The 14,770-nt window shown below is 40.3% G+C and overlaps 1 protein-coding gene across 3 annotated transcripts in view; it reads right to left on the reverse strand.

Annotated features, from left to right (window-relative positions):
* LOC307259002 (dedicator of cytokinesis protein 9) overlaps window positions 1-14,770 on the reverse strand; it is a 76,099-nt gene that overhangs the window by 15,797 nt on the left and 45,532 nt on the right. For all 3 annotated transcript variants that reach the window (XM_080038708.1, XM_080038707.1, XM_080038709.1), the window contains exons 8-30: window positions 12,051-12,225; window positions 10,873-10,928; window positions 9,704-9,778; window positions 9,452-9,592; window positions 8,535-8,747; window positions 8,072-8,194; window positions 7,590-7,672; window positions 6,996-7,118; window positions 6,741-6,820; window positions 6,423-6,610; window positions 6,120-6,185; window positions 5,924-6,016; window positions 5,679-5,802; window positions 5,434-5,552; window positions 4,845-4,931; window positions 4,595-4,684; window positions 3,191-3,306; window positions 2,818-2,887; window positions 2,609-2,734; window positions 2,433-2,504; window positions 1,477-1,623; window positions 1,256-1,339; window positions 1,016-1,127 (exon numbers count right to left, since the gene is read on the reverse strand). In XM_080038708.1, the coding sequence (XP_079894834.1) occupies window positions 1,016-1,127; window positions 1,256-1,339; window positions 1,477-1,623; window positions 2,433-2,504; window positions 2,609-2,734; window positions 2,818-2,887; window positions 3,191-3,306; window positions 4,595-4,684; window positions 4,845-4,931; window positions 5,434-5,552; window positions 5,679-5,802; window positions 5,924-6,016; window positions 6,120-6,185; window positions 6,423-6,610; window positions 6,741-6,820; window positions 6,996-7,118; window positions 7,590-7,672; window positions 8,072-8,194; window positions 8,535-8,747; window positions 9,452-9,592; window positions 9,704-9,778; window positions 10,873-10,928; window positions 12,051-12,225 (2,563 nt within the window). The remainder of the gene's footprint in view (window positions 1-1,015; window positions 1,128-1,255; window positions 1,340-1,476; window positions 1,624-2,432; window positions 2,505-2,608; window positions 2,735-2,817; window positions 2,888-3,190; window positions 3,307-4,594; window positions 4,685-4,844; window positions 4,932-5,433; window positions 5,553-5,678; window positions 5,803-5,923; window positions 6,017-6,119; window positions 6,186-6,422; window positions 6,611-6,740; window positions 6,821-6,995; window positions 7,119-7,589; window positions 7,673-8,071; window positions 8,195-8,534; window positions 8,748-9,451; window positions 9,593-9,703; window positions 9,779-10,872; window positions 10,929-12,050; window positions 12,226-14,770) is intronic.

Consider the following 14,770-nt stretch of genomic DNA (forward strand, 5'->3'; position numbering starts at 1 on the left):
CAGTCTGACAGAATTAAACGTATTACAAGAAAACAGGAAATCCTTGACAGTATACAGATTATTGAAGGCATTAAAACCTGATGAACAATGCAAATATCTCCCATGCGGACAGATGATTCTCGTTGATTTTCATTTAACAATCTATGTGAGACAGACATACGCACATAGAAACATGAGCAGGATAAAAGTTTATGATTGAACAGCCACAGCAGTTCACAGATGCTCCCCAACATTATTTGAGAAGAGTGACAAGCAATCCCAAATCACACTGGCAGAGATTCCCCCAAATGAATGTAATCAAATTAAAAACACACCGTTTCATGCACTTTTACCTTTATAAAACCTGCATTTCAAGCATGAAAGCATTAAAAACATGTACTTTTTTAAAGTACTTTGGAGTCATTCTCATCATCATCACAGATTCCATATACCACTTCAAGACTGGAAACTACTTTTACACTAAAAATCCCCCACATTTGAACAAAGACCTAATCTCAGCTTCTATAAACAAAGGCAGCTGCAAATTATAATCAGTATAATCACTCGGAAAGTAGTACACGCCATGAAGAGGATAGATAAATCGGTTTCACCGCAACAACGTTAATGTGGCAAAATGGAAAGAAACTGATTTGAGTTTTGATTTGGGTGTGAATCGTTTTACCCTGTTGTGGTCACGGTTGAATGATTCAATAGAAGTCTGCTCTTTTAATTAGATGATGTGCAAAAAGCATATCCGCATACCTACCTACAAGAGTATTGCCTGACTCGGGCATATCATATGGAGATAATAAAGCTAAATGAGGAACACACAAAATAAACAATTCAAAGACCGCTACAACAGCAGAAAATCTGTTCAAATACTATTTAATTACTCTTTTGTTACATACGAATGAGTTGTAGAATCATTAGAACTATTTTATTTGTGTTGGACTTGAAAGCTGTGGGGGGGTAATGTAAGAAAGCACACTGGCACTCACTTATGATGATTGAGAAACACATTTGATGATCTTCTCACCTTGAAATCTCAGTATCCTCCCCTTTCCAAATGGCATGGGCAGGTTTAGCGGGACATAGTGCTCGTGGGAGCACACGACACGCAGGAACTCAAACTTGAACTCAAACAGCGTCTGTGTTAAGAAACAAAAGAAAAAAAACATCTTGAATACGGCACTCAAGAATCTGCACACTGTAAAAAACAAGCTGTCGTATGAATAGTTTGTATGAATGTTCTTCCCGTTTTGTATTGGCAGTGTACCTTTGGGTCTCCGGGCACAAAGCAATTGATATAGTTGTTGATCTGCTTGAACATGAAGCCTCTGTCCATCAGGTTGAAACAGCGCTACAGAAGGGTGGGGAGGAAGAGCAATTCTGTGATTATTTACAGGAAATATAAAATAAAGATATACACGTACGTATACATTTTAAAACACAGGTTGCAATGGAAAACCAGGTGAAACAGTAACTGTGGCTGCTGACCTTTATGAAGACTGCCAGACTGTGGTTGGCATTCCTAGCGGCATCCAGGTTGTCTTTGTATTTCTGAGTGACGTGGGGCATCATCATGTTGACCAGAGTCTCTACAGTGTGATGGAAGGATGCTGAGAAGCGCTGATTCCTGGTCAGCTGTAGCACAGATGTTACATATATTATTATACTATAAATGATTCATCTGGTGGTAATTTATTTACTTTTCTTATTGTCAAAACAACCCCATGACAGACCAAAGCCACAATTAAGAACACATCAATTAGTAACTGTGCTGCACAAAGACCGTGTTCCTTTATTGTAATGAACATGGGCACTGTCGTTTATTGTCTGTCAATCCAACATGCACAATTCTACTAACAAAGACACTAATTTTGTCCCTAACAAATGTATATAATTCCTGCCTGAGTAATGTGTGCTTAAAATGAAAGGGACTTGCTGTTTGGATTTTTTTCTTAATCTCTTTGAAAATTGTAAAACTATGTATTTGTAATTTTATTTTTATTTTATATTTTTAAGATTCACACCTTCAGTAGAATAAATGACCAGAGTCATACACAGTGTAGTTGGGAAACATGCGAGACAAGCAAACATATATTTCCTTTTGGTCTTTTCAGTGGATTTTTTGACAAATTTAAGATATCGCTGGCCTTGTACTTAAACTTCAAAGTTTCAAGAGTGGTGTGACCTATACTTCTGAAACATTTACGGTACTTGCTTGCAATGCAGCCTCCACATTATGCAAGAGGAGGTTAAACATAGGGATGTTGTTGCTTACGGGATACGAACAAATGCAGCAAATTAAACATTGCGGTGTGGGACAGACTGTGGATACATAACACTTTGACTGTGGTTTTGTGGCCGTCCACAAGACTTGGCATGTCTTAAACTACAGTGAAGAATCTAAGCTGTAATAAAGCAGACACCTCCGAGTCAAACACACGTACCTTCACTTTACAGCTCTCAATCAAGTACTGAGCCATGGACTTGACTAAGGCTTCAAAGAAATACCAGGAGTACTGCAGGGCAGACAAACATCAATCAGAGGAACGATAAAGAGGATATTCATGTCAGTTAAAATCACGCGCTGTGAAATCCTTTAGATTAAGCACAAATATGTTACCTTGAGGAGCTTGTTACTCGTGAGGAAGTCAGTAGAAGGCTTCAAGATAGCAGTCATGGCTTTAGCCAGCTCCTCATGCACTGATCGGGCTGTGGGTGATGTGTATGGCTCGGCCTTGAAGACATACTGTATCAGAGAGAAAGTTTGAGAATCCCTTCGTACAAACACAAGTATGGCGAGTTGTGATATGTGGCATGGAACATTTTTACCTTCACATATGATCTCAGGTAGTGCTCCAACCCCTCCTCATGGCACTGGGCAACTATGTGAATCATGACTCTAATAGAGACACAATGGAAAATGCAACAAAAAAAAGCATGTGTTAGAAAAGGAGCACAGGGGGCTGTACAACAACATCAAAGATACAAAATATAAATGATTGTTTTCCCAGTCAGGAATTTGAAAATAGCTGTCATTTATGAACACAATCCAATCCAATCCAATCAAAAACAGCTTTCTAACGATATCATTTTAAAAATACTTTATTTCTAATTCTGTCGATTTCTTTTTCATAATTTATATAGAAAGGACTGGAATCTAATCTGTTGTCAGGTCAAAGTTATTGCCTCGGGAAAAACTTGCCTGGTGACATTGACTGCAACGTCCTCTTGGGTGGCACTGGTGAGCACCCTGAACAGCTGATTCAGGGTGGTGGGCAGAAACTTGATCATCACATGGCTCTCCATGGCATGAAGACTCTGAGTATGAAACATCACAGAGATACGTTTAATGCAGAGTTTGACTACTCTATAAAAAGTATAAGGAGAAGGATAAATGTGGAATGCAGTCACGTTGGTCTTCCTTTAACCGCTTACAAATACAAAAGGCACAGAAGGAAATTATAACATGTCAAGTAACAATAACAGCAGGAGAACATGAGAGAACAGCATTGTGCTAATCACCCACACCTTATGCTTCAGTTGCCTGGAACATGGCAGAGTGTATCGGTAATGAGGCATCACTGCTTGTGTACAGGAAGCTAACACAAGCCCTGCCAAGTCTTTTTTTTTTGGCGAGCTTCCAGTCAGCACATCTGACCTGCTGTTTGACCCTCAGGCCATTGTTCCTGTTCACTGCTGTGTTTACATTAGAACCCAAGAGATGCATTGGACCAAGTGTTGGTCTTCATACCAAAGTCCACCCTGAGAAGACTGATTCTCATGGTTGTGGAATAAGTTGATGGAAAAAACTTTCACCCTAACCGCTATTATTTTCATAATTCCGCCATCTAAAAATAGACTTTAAGATTTTTTTTTTTTAACCAACAAAGTTGAATAAAGTTGTTCATTTTCCCCAAATCTTACTTGTGCCAGATGTCCATTATAACCCCCTCTATTAACTTAAACTGAGCTAAGAGTACCGCAGAAAAGCATATGGAAAAAGAATCATGCTTGCTGGGGTTTAGAGCTTTTTTCATGGATGTCATACATTTTGTCTTGGCATGAACCACTCAATTCTGTATAAAAGGAAACAGAAAAATCCATACACAAACTGTCCAGGAGAATGCGCTGTTGGTAAGCTACAGCACGAAGTAGAACAGCTCCCTCCATGTGATGTAGCCCCAACCAACCTGTATTTAGCTTATAATTAATGTGTTGAAAACAATGAAAGACATTTTCCCTTTAGGTATTGAAAAAGTTCAAACTTAATTCTATCTATTCCTGATTTAAAAATTTGCATCTTTGCAGAACATGCACACTCAGTTATGTAAAATGTATGCCGATACTGAAATTTAGACTGTAGCCCACTGTTTGTCAACATTGTGGGCTGTGGTATTTAATATGACTCAGTGTAGCATTAAGTCTCTTAAAAAGCTTTTCTCAAGCATGTACAGCCAAAACTAGTCAATTAATGACCTAGAATAAAACAACAACACCTGTAATAAAGACATGAAGGGGCTACATATTTGAAAAGAAAAAGTATATAATTACAATAGTTCAGTATTTTATTTGACTTATTCCCTAGTTCTTATAATCATGGTTGTACCTTCAGGTATTTGACCAGTTCTCCTCCCGACAACTGGGGTGAAGCTTCCATGCTCTGACAGTGATGAAAGAAATTGTGCAAATGTTGATCCTACAGAGACAAGAAAGGCAGAGTCAGAATACAGAAGTTTATTCCACGAAGCTGGGTTTTTATGAAATCACAGCAATGCTAAAAACAAAACAAAAAAAGCAGGATGAAGGATGCATATGAATCCAAAGTATCAGCACACTCCCAGAAAAAACTAACTAACCTGAGTGTAGACGGTGGACACGAGGTGAGAGGACACCTTAAACAGTGGCTTGCCTCCATCCACCCATTTGACTTCAGGACCTGAATGCTGTAATACAAAAGTAAAAAGCCACAATAATTCAATCAGTCAGTATTCTGCAGTAATTTCATGTCATTAAAGGTGAAGTCAGCGATTCTGGAGAATGCTTTTTGACAAAGTCACTTTTTGTCAAAATCCATGAATATCTCCTCATGATCCACTACATGTCTGTAGTGTGTGTGCACGGCACGCTGAAAATAAATCCAGTGTTAATATACAGCCTAGGCTGTGTAAACGGGTATGTAAACAAAAGGGGCTCGCAACATCCCCGTTTACAGAGCCTAGGCTGTGTAATAACCCTGGATTTAATTGTTCAGTGTGCACACAGTATGGAAAGTTAGCGGATCGTGAGGAGATATCCAAGTGATTTTGACTACAAGCATTCTCCAGTAACACTGACTCCACTTTTAAGTTTACATACAGTATATGCTACTTTTGGTGTACTCATTTTCTAATATTTGGGCTTTTGGCTCAGTTTCCAAAATTGTAACGTATGGAGGATGCACTCTACCTTGCTGGCACCTTCCTGACAGCTGAGGTATCCAGTTGGCAGATTGGCTGCAACAGGGATCTGACTCTCATTCATGATCACCCGCCCATCTTTCAGCAGGGGGAGCCAAGAGTAACCCACTGGAAGAAAAGATAGAAGCAAAGACAGTCAGTTAATAGCTGGGTGCTTCAAGCCAGTAAAAAAGAACACCGAAAGATATGAAAAAACAGATGTATTTAAATGACGTTCAAATGAACGTGTGTTACCTTGAGTCTCAACCAGGTCTCTCTTTTTGGTGCTGGCCTTGCTGTTGCTATCACAGCTGACGTGATAGAAGGTGAAGAGCAGATGGTGTTTCTCATGGAGCTGGGTTGGCAGCTCAATCTTAAACTAAAAAAATAAGAACACAAATTAACATGCAGTTGGCAATTGTATTGACCCATGCTTTTCGGATGGCACTTATCAAGAGTTTCTCTGTTTCATAAAAGGCATTTGCCGCAGTGCGCCTCACCTCATCGTAGAATTCGGGGTTGTGCTGGTGATGCAATACTGCAGCAAAGGCATTTTTGGTAAACAAGGGTCCTCCGGGTCGGCCGTAGATGCACTGCGGAATGATAACAATGGCTAGTTAGTTCCTGTGACGGGAGAGGCCATCCATTTTGGGGATATTGAAAGCACTTTCCACAACTTATTTTTGTGGTTTTTACCTTGAGTGGAACAGCCTCTTCCTCATCCGAGTCCTTGAACTCAATGCAGACAGCTATGTTTCTAGCCTGAGGATAGAGACAACAAGGGCAATATAGTAAGTGACACTATAAGAGGAGAGTGCTATAGCTTCTAACAAGAAGAAAAGCATAAAGTTCCAGTTAAGTCCAGTTCAAATCTTATCATAAAACAGGAAACCTTTGGTCTACATTACATAAAGGGGACAAAAGTTTACACAGTTTTTACTCCTCTGTCAATGAACCTGCAATGTAAAAAACTATACGTACAATAACAGTTTTTGATACCTTTGCAAATGACTTTTGGCCGTCGTACTTCAAGTGCTTTGGGTAGACATAGAGGTGATTGTTGTAGATGGTGAAAGGCTGAGAACATTTGGCTATGTACGGCACAAACTCCTCCACTTCAAAGTAGATGTTGGCCTTCTCGCTGACATCAAACTGCTTCACAGGAATGTAGGATGAGGTAACACAATCTATATACAGAAGCAGGAGGGATGGAGACCAAATAAACAGCATGCAGACAATGCGACCGATCTGGTCTGAGCAGCAACAGCTTTCATTCGCGCATTGGCTGCACGTAGCAAAATTTAGAGAGGGCCTTACTTGTCAAGTCGGGGGCTACATTGTCAATGGTAACGTCGAGGTTTCCTAGGATTACAGGCAGCTTGGCCATCTTCTCTGGCCTGGAGGAAAGGAAAACAAACTCCAGTTAAGCCTATCTTATTTATAAAAAAACAGAGCAGCATTTTCCAAGTACAGCCTATAGGAACACAGTTTTCCATAATTTCCTCTCTTGAACATCTGCAAATCTACTCAGACAGTTTCTATTACAGAAAGCCTTATAGAAATATGACTAACTTTCTGAAATCAGCCAGCAGCTTTAGCATATCCTCATTGGATAGCTTGTTGCTGTCCTGTCTGTACAGAGCCGAGAAACGGGCACTTTTGTCCAGGGTCCCTGAAGCATCTCTGAACAAAGACCTGCAAGAAGAAAAAGAACCAAAAACATTTACTTTGGCCTGGCCACTTTGTCCCTCTGTCAAAAAACAAAAGTACATGGACGGTATTGCTTCATTTGACAAGCAAGGAAGAAATTTGCAGTCAAGACAAATTTTCATTATACTTTTTTTGAATAATCTAATTTATTGTTATCAATTAAGAACCCCCCAAACTGTATATTGTACAGGGATATGAGTGAACTAACTCAGGCTTATGCTTGTTCGATAGGATTTATGAATTATAATCTAGGTACGTTATAGAAAAATGAAAAGCAGTTCATGAAGCATTATAAAACTATTTTTTTAGAGAAAACCCAAGAAATATATGAATTAATTAATGACAGTAAATGCTCATTACTTCATTCTCTCCATATACAGGTTTTACCTTATGTAATTTGGAACATGCAGTTGAATATCATAATTGTGAACAAAACAATAAAACAAAGATAAGTACCTTGCTGCCCAGGCAAAAGGCATCCTGTACTGGCCTAACCGGCTACAAGCCAGCTTGGCATTTTTTAGGACCTTTTGTGCCACCTAGTGGAAAACAGGAACACGGTGTGATTTGAGCTTCACATAAGTAGATCTCAGCTCTGCAGCACTGAAACATATTCAGCATAACATGCGCTCTCAACACGTACAACTTTAACAATAAAATAACCCGTTGGCGTATCTGCGTGTTATTTTTTGTGTTCCGTGCAGGTACACACAATCAGATTACTAGCTGCTACCAAACCCCTTTGGGCTGCACAACCACATTCATACAGCCAAATGCAACACTTCTATTGGGAGTCTGTGCAACTGGTCGGCGCTTCAAAACAGGGATGATTATCTGTGTATAAAGTGGAATAATCTGGAGGAATCTGCTGAGTCCGGGGGAACAAACGGCCTGCTGAGGAAGAGGATGGTGTTGAAAGGTCGCGGGTGGGTCAGCACCTTGGTGGAGTCTGAACTCTTCATGTAGGCCTCGGCACAATGGTTGATTCCCCCCTGAAGCACCTTCTCAATGCGAGCCACCAGGAAGATGTCAGGGTGGGGGCACGTTACCGAGAACACTCCCTGTGGAGAGGGGTAGAATTTCATCCAGGTTAAATGTGTTTTGCAGCTGAATCTATACATTTGAATATGAAACAAAGTACATATTTTAGGTAGAGGACTTGTTGAGCAAGCACACATTCTTTATTTTAGCCTTGCTGGCGGCACACTAGAGAAGACCATGTAGGTTTGTCAGTTGATCCATCACTTTGGTCCAGACTCAAATATGAGATATTTCAATATAGAGGACGAATACTAGATGGATTTGAAATACATTTGGCACTCAAAATTAAATCTCCCTTAGGATTTTATGTAATAACTTTGGTTGTCCCTTAACTTTTCCTCAAGTCAATTTTGGTTTCACCTGTCTTGGATACTGCATGGCAGCCTCTGGCACCCCATGGACCAGGCGTTGCCCCTCAGGGTGGGTGTCCCCTCCCCCATTCATGTACTGACTGCTGTTACTGGGCAGCATGCCCCTTACAGACGGGTGGTTTAGGTCCACTTGGAAGTCAGAAGAGATTTTCCTGCCGTTCTGGATGTCAAACAGTGACAGGGTGACGTAAAATGGCTCCACCTGGAAAAGGACAAGAGTATTCATTTCTTTATTAGACCGATGACGCTGATGATTATTTCAGTCTTTTTTTCATCGCACATTTATAGATAAATAACATTTTGTCTTAAAGTACTTACAGTATCAAATACTAAGGATGCCATAATCGGAGGCACCGGATGCGTCGTCACCTTATCTTACATTAAAATGATTCCAAATATTTCCTCACAGTGAGGTATGCAGACTGTTTTATTTTGGGAGAAAGAGAGCTCTGGTATTGTGTTGGTATCCTGAGTTGAGGTTTCATGATAAGGACAGAAAAAGTTGAATTTGTGCAAAACTGTCAAATGCACAGCTATTCCCATTAACACTTTGTTGGAGGGACCTGGATGAACACAGTCCAAATGATCTGCTCTACCTGAGTGAGTGTGAGTGTGTTTGTGTTTGTCAGTGTCTGTACAGACACAGAATCTTGACAATTTTTTTTTGTTAATAGACAATTTGTGTTGGGAGGGACAGCAGGACATCAGACTCCATTATTTTGTTTGCCATTATTGAACCGGTTGCCTGGTTGCTATGCCAACAGGAGTCCTGCAATGGCTCAAATAATGAGGCAAGTCCATCGGCCGCCTTGACATACCATAGTGTCCATCTTTAGTCAGCCGGATAATGACATTTCTGGCTCATATTTGAGGCCTATTGTGGCCCGGAAAAAAGATCCTCCTTACATTTGTTGTCGGCCCTTCCTCGTTCTCAGCCACACAGCTTTGCAGATTGAAAGACAGGTCATTGCAGTTCACCAAAACCCGTTTGCCAAACTTCTCCTCAAACTGCTTCACGTCCGGCTCTATTCCTGAGAAGTCTAGTTTCTGTGGATGGAACCCATGAAAAGTATTACATTTCATTCGGTATTGTGTTAGCTTGGATCTTTTTACCCCATGGAAATAAGTGAAACTCAAACACGCTTTGCACTTTATTACCTGTGTGTCGGGGTCCAGGGTAAACAGCTTCAATCTGGTCTCGCTCCTCATCCTGGATTCTATATCTCTTGCGCTCTGAGGAAAAGAAAAGGCATCTCCTAAATAGATTTAAACTCCAAATCGTTTGAAATGGCAGAAGCGTCATCTGAGAGATTCAGTTGGATTTATCATTAGATTTTTTTGTTTGTTATTTGCACCATCTGGAAAGGAGGCTTCATATTTTACAGGCTGTAAAAGACAGACTCAGTATTGAGAGTCAGGTGGGACAAGCACACTGTACAAGTCAGTGCCAGCACACTGTAACCTGTCAAGCTGTTTACCAGTTAACTGCTACCACCGGTTTCCATGCACAGATGGCTTTAATATGGCATACCACTCAGCGCTGTAACAGCACAGAAAAACAACTTTTGCAGCCTGTAAATCATCACTTAGTAAATCATTTATCAAAACACAGATGTTCCTATTGTCAATCTTCATGCAGGTGTCATTATGTCCAAACAAGTGTCAGCCATTTCCACTTCTGGATATCTTATGTTGAAGGTGGAGTCAGTGATTCTGAAAAAACCCTCACACATAAATCACTTTATGTCAAAATCAATGAAAATCTCCTCATGATCTGATACCTGTCGGTGAACAAAATCTGGTGTTTAAACGCAGCCTAGCCTCTTTAAATGGGTAAGTAAACAAAGGGGCTTGTTATTCCAGCATATACACAGTAAGTACATATAGAGAATCGTGAGGAGATATTCACTAACTTTGACAAAAAGTCATTTTGAAAAGAATAGCTGACTCCCACCTTCAAATGTTGTCGCATGCACTTTAAATTTGCAGTCTTTTTTTATTGAATGAAACCCAAACAATACTCTGAATGGGAGCGCAACACTGAGGAAATTATTCTGGGAAGTTTTAGTTCATCCCATGACAAGATCACCGTGGTTAAAGTCAGATCAGATCTACAAAAACAAATGAATGGCTGCCAAATTAGGTGTGTAACCAGAAACTCTATACTCTTAAACCAAAATTCAATCCACATGTATGTGAGGAAAAAGAGGGGCCTCTTCCTCACAACTTCAATGAAGATCATTTGGGGGATTTAATGGTGCAACGTTGTGCGTGTGAACGATGTAACGAATGAACGAGCACCGAGGCTGAGAAACAGAAGGACCTACCTGAAAGCTGTCCATACTGCCAGACGAGCTGGTGTCTGACTTTCCAAGATCATCATCTAGAGGCAAAAAAACAAGGAGTCATTGGATTTGGGCCAAATATTGCAGTGCATAAACAAAACCCTCTTGTGTTGTAAAACCTCCTTTAATCGCCCACTGACAAGTGAAAGTTCAGCAAAACAGTAATTCAGCTGTAAAGGGAATCAGATGGATATGCTGCAGCTCTCAATGGCATATTTCAAGAAAGCTCAGAGATCCTCCTCAAGCAGAATTGCCTTATTTTATTTCTTCCTCTCATGCACAGAGTGATTAATATAAGCTAAGGAGTTAGGGAAGATTAGAGTAGAGTTTTTGTGTAAAAAGGCTTTCTGTCTGTATTCTCCATGGCTTAAGCCTACAATGAGACAGGAGGTGAGTATTAAAAGCCTGGGTGGTCTTGATATCACGTCGCCACCGACTACAGTGCTCCAAGGGGGGCCAGGAGGAAGTGTGTGAAGCTTCCTATGAATGGATAATGTCACATTAAAAACATCCTAAAAGGTACACACAGCATCACAGAGGGAATAAAGTGGTAACAATGAGTGGATTAACTGTATCTTCAACTTCAAGCATGGTTGATACTCGGTTGAAAACAAGACATTTTTCATCTTAGGAACAGAGTTTACGAAAAATCCCCAGTCTGTGATCAACTGCATTATTTATGTTTAATCAATTGTTTTGGGCTGTAACAAATTCTGATTTTAATTGTCAACTATTCTGTCCACTATTTAAATTAATTCAGCAATTCATCTTTGAAAAAAAAAAATCTAATTTAATAAACTGGAACGGGATATTTGATTCCTAAAAAACAGACTTAAAATTAACAAAAATTGTTGAAAATGATTTTTCGAACTTTTAGAAGCAAAACACTTCTATTGTTCATGTCATTTGGTCAGTGTGCCCACAACACAGCTGCTTTGAAACACTTAATGTAACACTTAATGTTAAGTACTTAATTAAACTCTAAATATGTTTTTACTTAACTATGCAAAACATTTCTCATTGAGAAACTGGAAAATTCCATTTCATACAGTATGCGTTTGTTCAGATGGTGGAAAGAACTGGACAGACAACAGAGACAGACAGACAAACACACACACACACACACACACACACACACACACACACACGCACACACACACCATCATGAACTTCTCCGTTCCTCTTCTCCTGCATGGCGATCTCAAAGCTGCTGTGTAAGATCTTGTTGAGCGTGTTGATCCAGTCCTCCATCTCTCCCTCGCTGTCTGAGGCCAGCAGGTAGGTGCTCTTATCCTGCATCTTCAACTCGAACGCAAACCGCCGAACCTTGTTGTTCTGCCGCCCCACAACACAGCGGGGGAGATTAGATCAGAGCAGCAAAAAGAGAGAAAAGGGGAGAGAAAAAGACATATGAAATAAATAAAGAAATTATCAAACTTGGGAGGTACAAAATATGTCAAGAGTACAAAACAACACATCAGAACAAAGCCTTTTGTTATATTTTGATATCTGATATTGAAAAAGATTGATCGCCTAGGTGTAGTTTTTCACATTTAAAAATCAAATAGGCTACCCAGCTGTGGACATGGCAGGGCCGAGGGGAATGTTTCGTCTCGCAATCCAAAGCCAACATCTAACTAGCTGCCAGCTCTCGCAAGAAAGGCAGTGGATTCTTAGTGTTATGAACTGAATCATGCATCGCTTCAAATTTGATCCTATCCTCTCTATCACCTCCCTGTGTTATGCTTTTAAAAAATATTTTTTTTTATATATATATAGGGGAGAACGGGGGAATCTGAGGCATTGGGTAATGTGAGCCACCCCCTGTATCTAGGCAACGGAAAACATTTGTGGTCATGTGAGATATATGTTTTCAAGCCCCTCTCATTTCCCCATGGCCCTGAAAGAGAGGACCTCATGGTGCTGGGGTAAGCATGTTTTTTTCACCAAAATAGGTATTTTGCATGTAAAAGTAAATTGTCTTGCTGTCAACTTAATCAACTGTTGTGCCAAAGCAAATGTATTCACGTAGAAAAACTTCTATCATACGTGTTGATGAACTACCAACATATGAAACCATGTGATGCTGATAACTGAAGATTAGCCTGAAATGCTAAAAGAGGTAGTTTTTTCTCAAATTGTGGTGGTGGGGGAAAGTGAGCCAAATGCTGTGGGGGAAAGTGAGCCACTATCTCACTTTCCCCCACCATGAGGCACAAGTTAAGTTTAGTCTTAAACATATTTTAATGTAATATTACATAACACATGTTTTATTTTAATGTCATACACATTGTAGAAAAGCCATCATGCCAAGGAAATACACCAGGAAGACGACCTGGGGCAACCACACGGAAAGAGCACCTTCTCATCTTTCCCTGTAACCTTCAGGGCTGGAATGTAGAGTAGGCCTAGTTGTAGAGTATGACAGGTTGATGTTATAATCCAGTTGGGTCTTCTCCTGTGTTCTGAGTCCCAGGCTGTTCTCGCTGGTCCTGATTTTCCTATGCTTTGACCCCCAGACACTAGCTGGCTCTAAGGGTCCTGTGTTCTAATCTAACTGGTTCTATCTTTCATTTGAATCTTATTAAAACCTTTTGAATTATAATATGTTGTATTTGATTTTGTTCAGAGTTACTTTCAAGTGTTTAGAAAATTTGCTTTGCTTAATTGACCAAACCCCATCATTCTTTTACTAGTCCGACATTAGTTCTGGAATGTGTGGCTAGCTTTCAGGATTCTTACTGTTACAATATGTGTTGTTATGGTAGTTTCAGAGTGGAAAAAGTAAGTGGATCAGTTTACCCCACAGCTGGGGTAAAGTGAGCCACTTGACAACTTTTTTTAAAACAATCATATTTTCACTGCCCTTTGTCTTGAAAAAATTGTGCTAATGCCCATTTCTAGGAAACATCCTGAATTAATGGGAAATGTGTAAATTTGAGTGATAAATCATTTTAGCTCGCTTAGAGGGGAGCAAATGTAAAAAGTGTCTCAGATTACCCCGTTCTCCCCTATATATATTTTTTTAAGATATTTTTTGGGGCATTTTTTTATGCTTTATTGATAGAAGAGACAGAGGTGAAATGGAGCAGAGAGGAGAGGGACATGCAGAGAACGACCGCGGGCGGGAATCGAACCCGGGTCTGCTGCTGGGCCAAGGCCCGGGGGGGGGGGGGGGGCGACACACCCTACCAACTGAGCTAAGGGCGCCCCGATTTTTTCTTTTTTAAACTGACTAAATGTGAGTCACTGTTTTGGGAAGAGGTGGGAATGCAAACCCAGATAATCTACCACAGAAAAAGCAAATTGACAAAGTGAGTTAGGGAGGGACAGAGTGTTTCCATCTGCGCAACAAAAGCCAGCAGCTCTGCCAGGACCACAGCAGAGTAACTTTCTAAAGTGGGATCCTAAACAGCCACGGACAGTGAAGTCACCCTCCCATGTGTGCATTTCTCCATGGCAGCCCATTGAGGACCTATAACTGCTGACTCAGACGCAAGTTTGTCCATCACATGAGCAACTGTGCCTTAAGTCTGTTGCTTAAACATCATTATTAAAGAGTTTCAACAGTATTTCTTTAGGGAAGTCACCTCGTTAATGTCAGCTGGCAGTGGATTGTTATGCTGTGTAGCTTGTGGAGTGGGAGTGATTGGGGGAGAGAGGAGAAATCTGCAGGCCAGCTAAGTAACCATGGCAAGAGGGTTAATAGAACTGGAGTCTTTATAAAACAGAATTAATTATCTGATAGGCGGGAGTTACGGCTGAGTGGACAATCCTGATTTTTTTTAAATATTTATAATATTGTTAGTATCTTGATTCTCATAGGAAAGAATGAGTATAAAATAACCCTCAAGCCCCAATTAAAACAGCCCTTTTGCTC

The sequence above is a fragment of the Ammodytes marinus genome, assembly GCF_949987685.1.
Source record: "Ammodytes marinus genome assembly, chromosome: 12".
Taxonomy (NCBI): domain Eukaryota; kingdom Metazoa; phylum Chordata; class Actinopteri; order Uranoscopiformes; family Ammodytidae; genus Ammodytes; species Ammodytes marinus.